The sequence below is a fragment of the Palaemon carinicauda genome, chromosome 39, assembly GCF_036898095.1.
Source record: "Palaemon carinicauda isolate YSFRI2023 chromosome 39, ASM3689809v2, whole genome shotgun sequence".
NCBI lineage: Eukaryota > Metazoa > Arthropoda > Malacostraca > Decapoda > Palaemonidae > Palaemon > Palaemon carinicauda.
In genome coordinates this window covers 31,247,017-31,254,597 of record NC_090763.1, presented here as the reverse complement: position 1 = coordinate 31,254,597, position 7,581 = coordinate 31,247,017, and the positions used below count along the sequence as shown (strand labels likewise).

Genomic DNA, 7,581 nt, shown 5'->3' with positions numbered 1-7,581 from the left:
ATTTGCGATTAGTTAAGGATATAGATGAACGTTTATAGATAGTGGAAAAAATATTTGATACATACGATAAATAAAAGAAGATATTACCTGTAAATGGAATTAATAACTCTTTTACAGCAAAGTCTTGTCCGTTACTGGTCAATTTATGAAATGGAGTTAGAGGGGTATGTGAGGATTCTAAAAGAAAAAATATTAGTGAAAATTAGGCTTGTCGGAATTGAATTAGGAAACGCAAAGATAAACGTTTCTAAAGGATGTATATTTCTTTTAGTCTGAGAACTGATCTTTTTTTGCCTTTCTGGCTCAAATCAGGAATGATGAAGGTAAAAGGGCTTAAGGGAATATATATTCTCTGTGTTGATATTTTATCAAGAACAATGGGGGTAAACATGGCAAAGGGACTATCTTTTTTCTGCGTTTGAATTAAATCAGGAATGGTAAAGGTAAATGTTGATAAGGGAATATTTTTCTTCCGATTTAAATTTTATCATGATAGATGAGGGTGAACGTGAAAAAGGGACTATCTCTTTCTGTTTTGGAATAAAATGAGGAATGGAGAAGGTAATCATACCTGAGGGGATGTTTTTCTTCTGGGTTGAAATTTTGTAAGGAACGATGGGGTAAACGTGCCAAATGAATTTTTTTTCTGCTTTTAATTAGAATATGAACGACGAAAGTAACATGTTTATGGGAACATTTTTCTTCGGCCTGGAAATCTAATCAGGAACGACAAAGGTAAGTGCGCTAAAATTAAAACTTTTCCTTCTGCCTTGGAAGTAAATCAGTAATGATTTAGGTAAATGTTCCTAAAGGAATAGTTTTCTTGTGTTTCAAACTGTTTTTTTTTTCTTTTTTGTCTTGGAATCGAATCAAGGGGAAAAAAAGGTCAATATGCTTTGGGAGATGATTTTTTCTGCTTCAGAATAAAATGTGGAATTATTAAGGTATATGTGCATAAGGAGATGCTATTCTTTTGCCATGGAATTATATCTGGATTGACAAAAGGTCAACCTGGTCAGGAAAATATTTTTTCTGCCTCGGAGTTAAATCTGAAATTATGAAGTTCATTGTTCCCAAGGGTAGGTTTTCCTATGCCTTGGAATAGTATCAGGGACAACGAGGGTAGCTATGCCATGAGGGAAGTTTTCCTTCTTCTTCCTCGGAACTGAGTCAGGAACGAGGAAGGTAAACGTTTTTAAGGAAATGTTCTTTTTCTGCCTCGGACTTTAATCAGAAACTTCGGAGAGGAGCATGTCTAGAGGAAACCTTTTCATCTTCTTCGGAATTGCGTCAAGAATGACAAAAGTAAACGTTCCTAAAGGAATGTTCTACTTGTTCATAGAAATTAGATCAGGAACAACAAACGTATCAAGGGAAAAAGTTTTTTTTTTTTTTTTTTTTTTTTTTTTTTTTTTTTTTGCCATAGGATTAGTTCAGGAACAAGGAGGGTAAATATCCATAAGGAAAGACATTTCTTCTGCCTGAGAATTAAATCCGGAACAAATAATCCAAATGTGTATACTACGATGCTGTTCTTATTTCTGGCGCTACATTATTAAAAAGAAATAATGAAGGTCTACATCTCAAGTTATTTTTTTGTTCTCAAAATTTTATTAGGAATTAGGAATCACGAATAACAAACCATAATGAAGTTAATAACAAAATTAAGTGAATAGAATTTAATTACCAAAACTTTAGAATTACTGTTTTTGAAACAAAGAAGCGTAATCTACCCTACTCGAGTAATCTACATGTGACCGTTATCTGACATTTTTTAATAAGTAACAAGATAAAAACAAGTATGATTATGGGATTTTAGGAGAAACTATGAACGAAAAATTAATTATATACGAAGGGATACTGTTTACGTTCCTTCAAAAAAGAAAGTTTTCGATGAGTTCATCGATGCACTGACATCCCAGTGGTTGGTTAATGACAGGATGAAGCATTTGCAGGGCGCTGCAGTACATATCACCATTCATTAAAAGCAAATATTGGCAAGAGACTGCAGAAAAGATCCCCATGAATTTACAAGCAGAAATTGGCAGGAGGCTGCGGAACAGATTGCCATGAATTACAAACGGATATTGGCAGGATGCTGCGGTACAGATTGCCATGAATTACAACCAGATATTAGCAGGAGGCTGCAAAACAGATCACCATGAATTACAACCAGATATTGGCAGGAGGTTGCGGAACAGATCGTTGTGAATTACATGCAGATATTGGCAGGATGCTCCGGTACAGATCGCAATGAATTACAACCAGATATTAGCAGGAGGCTGCAGAATAGATCACCATGAATTACAAGCAGATATTGGCAGGAGGTTGCGGAACAGATCGTTGTGAATTACATGCAGATGTTGGCAGGATGCTCTGGTACAGATCGCAATGAATTACAAGCAGATATTAGAAGGAGACTGTGGAACAGATCGCCATGAATTACAAGTAGATATTAGCAGGAGGCTCTGGAACAGACCACCATAAATCACAAGCAGATATTGGTAGGAGGCTGCAGAACAGATCGCCATGAATAAGAAGCAGATATTGGCCGGAGGCTGCGGAACAGATTGCCATGGATTACAAGCAGATATTAGCAGGAGGCTGCGGAAGAGATCACCATGAATTACAAGCAGATATTGGCAGGAAGCTGCGGAACAGATAGCCATGAATTACAAGCAGATATAGGTAGGAGGCTGCAGAACAGATCACCATGAATTAGAAGCAGATATTGGCAGAAGGGTGCAAAACAGATCACTGTGAATTACAAGCAGGTATTGGCAAAATGATGCGGTACAGATCGCCATGAATTACAAGTAGATATTAGCAGGAGGCTGTGGAACAGTTCACCATGAATCACAAATAGATTTTGGTAGGAGGCTGCAGAACAGATCACCATGAATTACAAGCAGCTATTGGCCGGTGGTTGTGGAACAGATCGCCAGGAATTACAAGCAGATATTAGCAGGAGGTCTCAGAAGAGATCATCATGAATTAGAGACAGATATTGCCAGGAGGCTGCGGAACAGATCACCATGAATTACAAGCAGATATTGGCAGGAGGCTGCAGTACAGATCACCATGAATTACAAGCAGGTATTGGTAGGAGGCTGCAGAACAGATTACCAGGAATTACGAACAGATATTAGCAGGAGGCTATAAAATAGATCACCATGAATTACAAGCAGATATTAGCAGGAAGCTGCGGAACAGATCGCCATGAATTACAAGTAGATATTAGCAGGAGGCTGCGGAACAGATCGCCATAAATTACAAGTAGATACTGGCAGAAGGCTGCAGAACAGATCGCCATGATTTACCAGCAGATATTGGCAGGAGGCTGCGGAACAGATTGCCATGAATTACATGCAAATATTAGCAAAAGGCTATGGAGCAGATTGCCATGAATGACAAGCAGATATTGGCAGGAGGCTGTGAAACAGATCACCTTGAATTGCATGGAGATATTACCAGGAGGCTGCGGAACACATCGCCATAAATTACAAGCAGATATTGGCAGGAGAGTATGGAACAGATCTGCATGAATTAAGGTTGTATGTTTGCCACAACATGATATCAATTCACACCTGATAATGTTGATGTAGAGCAATTATTTATTATCTACCAGTTAGGTGAGTGTGGTTCTCTTCGGTGACTATTTGCTGATATCACCCTTTGTATCCTTTTCTATGCCCGCAGCAGTTACTTTTTCCTTTCATCCTTCAAGGTCAGAAACCAGGGTTAAATTTTTTGTTTTCAAGTTTTGAGTTAAATAACGTCATCGAGATATTCTTCTGCCTGGTTACCCTTGTATTTAATTCTGGCTCATAAAATAGGCTTATATTTTTCCTTAAATGTAATGCTGGATGCTTCATTGACAATGAAAATCACTGCTAACTACTGTACAGTTGGTACGCTATGTGTACTTATATATATTTTCCACAAGTGTTCCATACAGTCTACGTGTAATTAACGGTAAAAATTATGCAATAACCACCCATTCTACCAAATTTAGTATTACCAAGTATAAATATGAAACAAAATTGGCTGGTGCACACTATCAAAGGCTTTTTCATTGTTCACAAATTTCCATCAAAAGTGGATTTCTATATTCTGCATATTGCTGTTGCTGTACACGTCTTAGAATAAGAATTTAGTTAGTACTATTTCTACTTTTTCGAAATCCTGCTTATTCATTCCTCAGCTTTCCATCAACCCATCTTTCTAGTCTCTTTGGAATAAGTATAAAACCATTTAAACATTTAGGAACTTTGATTGCTAATACAGGGTCTTTGGAAATGGAGTTTAATGAAAGATTGAAAGAAGAAAATCAGACAAAGGCTAGGTTGATTAAAATTTGGAAATAAAATTGCCTGAAATTACATGCAAAAATCGGGCTATATATAAGTTTAGTGGAATCGGTGTTGCTGTATAGACATGAGTCATGGTATGAGAATGAAACAATATTCATTAGATTTTGTAGATTTGAGAACAAAGCCCTCAGAGGAATATTGGGAGTTAAATGGCTGAAAAGGAACCCAGCCACTGAGAGGGGCAAGCCAGCCTCAACTTGGTGCTGGTCCCAAGCCCGGGTAAATAGGGAGGTTTGGCGGCAGAAAGGGCATCCAGCCATGAAAAATTAGCCAAAACCAATATGGCCAGTGGAGATTGTGATATTAGAATTAATGCTTGGGCATTCCTTGTAGGTGATGCATTGAAACCTCGCCTGATCCCTTCGAAAAATTGGCAAGGGCTACCCTTTCATGGGCGGGCTGGGTTAAAGAGGCAAGCTCAGAGGAAAATATCTGAGGAGAGGATGGGAGCAGCAACTCTGAATGTGGGGACAATGACTGGAAAAGGGCGGGAGCTGGTTGACCTCATGGAGAGAAGGAAGATTGGAGTGGTGTGTGTGCAGGAGACCAGGTGGAAGGGAAATAGGGCAAGAGAACTAGACGAAAGTTGTAAATCTAATTAAAGTGGAGCAAATATGGAAGGAAGAAATGGTGTAGGAACAATATTATCGAAAGATTTGAAGGAAAGTTTGATTGGAGTGAATAGGAAAAATGACAGAATTATGAGTTTAAAGCTGGGACTGGGAGCTACACTAGTCAATGCGGTGTGTGCCTATGCCACGCAAGCTGGATGTACAGAGGAGGAGAAGGATACATTCTGGGAGGAGAAGGACCAGGAGCTTAGAATAATTCCTGCAAGGGAAAGGGTAATTATAGGAGGAGATCTGAAGGACCACTTTGGAATTAGTAGGGAAGGGATAGAGAGAGTGCATAGCGGTTGGGGTGTGGGCGAGAAAAATGATGGGGGAGAATGAGTGATTGATTTTGCAGTGGCTTTTGACCTAGCAATGATCAACACCTTCTTTAGGAGAAAGATAAACAGACTGATTACTTACAGTAGTGGTGGCAGGGAGAGCCAGATAGATTTGCTGCTGTGTAAAAGAGTCCATCTGACGGAGGTTAGAAATTGCAAGGTGATAAATGGGGAGAGTGTAGCAGCGCAACACAGGTTAGTGGTAATTGATTGCAGACTAAGGAATTGTAGGAGAAGTAAAAAGACGAGAATGAACCCAAAGATTAGGTGGTGGAAATTGAGAGAGGCAGAACTGAGAGTCTTGTTTAAGGAAAAAAGTGCTGGAAGCAGTAAGGTTACATGAGGGCGTACAAGAATGGTGGACCGAGAATAGTTGAGTGATTCTAAGGATCGGTGGGGAAGTATATACTTGGAAAGTCATCAGTAAGAGGACCCCCAAATGATAAAGAACCCTGGTGGTGGAATGAGGAGGTGCAAGAACGGGTAAAAACCAAGAAAGAAGCCAAGAAGAAGGCAGATCTATCAGGACAAAAGCAGGATAAAGAAGACTATAAGCAAGCAAAGAAAGAAGCAAGTAGAGCAGTAGCAAAGGTGAAGGATGAGACATTAAATGAAGTTTATAAAGAGATGGAAATACCAGAAGAAGAGAAGAAAATATTACGAATGGCCAAGGCCTGATATGCTGCATCTAAAGGCTTGATACAGATACGGCAAATAAAAGATAGCAATGGTATAGTTCTAGCAGAAGAGAATGAAATTAAAAGGTGGGAAACTTATTTTGAAGGACTATTGAATGAGGAGAACAGAAGAACAGTATTTGAAGATGGACTCCCAAACGAGGCAGTTAGCATAGGGGTGACTAGAAGAGTAGGAAGAGTAGTAGAACAAGCATATATAAGGGGAAGGGAGACATCCAGGAATATGGCAACTACAGAGGCATAAAGTTGATAAGCTATAATATGAAGATATGGGAGAAGATCAATGAGAAGAGACTCGGAGATGAAACAACAATTAGTGAGGAACAATTGGGATTCATGCCTGGAAGAGGGACTGTAGATGTCATATTTGCTTTGAGGCAGATGATAGAAAAACATTGGGAGAGACAGAAAGGATTACATATAGTCCTTATTGACCTGGAGAAGGCATACGATAGAGTATCATGCCAGGAGCTGTGGAGATGTAAGGGAGAAAAGGGAGTCCCTGAGAAATACCTAAGTATCACCCAAGATATGTATGAGAGGGCAGAAGCAAATGTTAAGAGCAGTATAGGCCTAACAGAAAGTTTCCCAGTAAATGTGGGACTACATCAGGGGTCTGCACTGAGCCCTTACCTATTGATCTGAGCATGGATGTAGTAACACAAGGTTTAGATCAGTCTCCTTGGTGTATGTTTTTTGCTGATGATGTTATGCTGTGTAGCACTAGGCGAGAGGTAGTAGAAGAGAAACAGGAGGAGTGGAGAAGAGAAATGGAAAATAGAGGATTGACGATCAGCAAGAAAAAGATAAGAGTATTTGAGATTGAAAAATGGGGAGAATGGGGACATTAGTTTACATGGAGAGAGATTGAAAAGAGTTGAAAATTTCAAGTATTTAGGATTAACAGTTGCAGAGGATGGTGATCTGGGGGCAGAAATAAACCACAGAATACAAGCAGGATGGAAGAATTGGAAAAAAGTGTGTGGAGTATTATGCGACAGGAAAATAGGGGTTAAGTTGAAAGGTAAAGTGCATAGGACAATTGAGAGACCGACTATGATGTATGGAGCAGAGACGTGGGCAATAAAGAAGACAGAAGAGAAGAACCTGGATGTGGCAGAGATGAGAATGTTAAGATGGATGTGTGGGGTTACAAGAAGAGCTAAGATACGGAATGAGGTAATTAGGGGTACCACAGGAGTTAGAGAACTACCAGATAAGATCCAAGAAAGTAGACTGAGGTGGTATGGTCATGTCATGAGAAGAGATATACCGTATATTGGGAGGAGAAAGGGGGGTACAGGGAAGAAGGAGAGGGAGACCAAAGCGAAGGTGGATGGACTGTATCAAGGATGACCTTTGATCAAAGGGATTAACCTGTGATGAAGTGAGGGACAGAGGTAGATGGAGAACGCTGGCCAGAAACATGGACCTCACATAAAAGTGGGAAACGATGCAGACAAAGAAGAAGAAGAAGAAGAAGAAAAAGAAGAAGAAGAAGAAGAAATGGCTGAAAAGAATTAGAAATGATACTATATGAGAGATTACTTAGTGCCTT

The 7,581-nt window shown here is 39.4% G+C and overlaps 2 protein-coding genes across 2 annotated transcripts; both read left to right on the top strand.

Annotated features, from left to right (window-relative positions):
• Positions 1-4,987: 4,987 nt before the first annotated feature.
• Positions 4,988-5,326, top strand: LOC137631342 (craniofacial development protein 2-like). The gene has a single exon (XM_068363117.1). The coding sequence runs from the start codon at positions 4,988-4,990 to the stop codon at positions 5,324-5,326; it is 339 nt and encodes a 112-aa protein (XP_068219218.1).
• A 958-nt stretch (positions 5,327-6,284) lies between these two features.
• LOC137631341 (uncharacterized) lies at positions 6,285-6,874 on the top strand. The gene is made up of 2 exons (XM_068363116.1): positions 6,285-6,504; positions 6,636-6,874. The coding sequence occupies exons 1-2, from the start codon at positions 6,285-6,287 to the stop codon at positions 6,872-6,874; spliced, it is 459 nt and encodes a 152-aa protein (XP_068219217.1).
• The last annotated feature ends 707 nt before the right edge of the window (positions 6,875-7,581 follow it).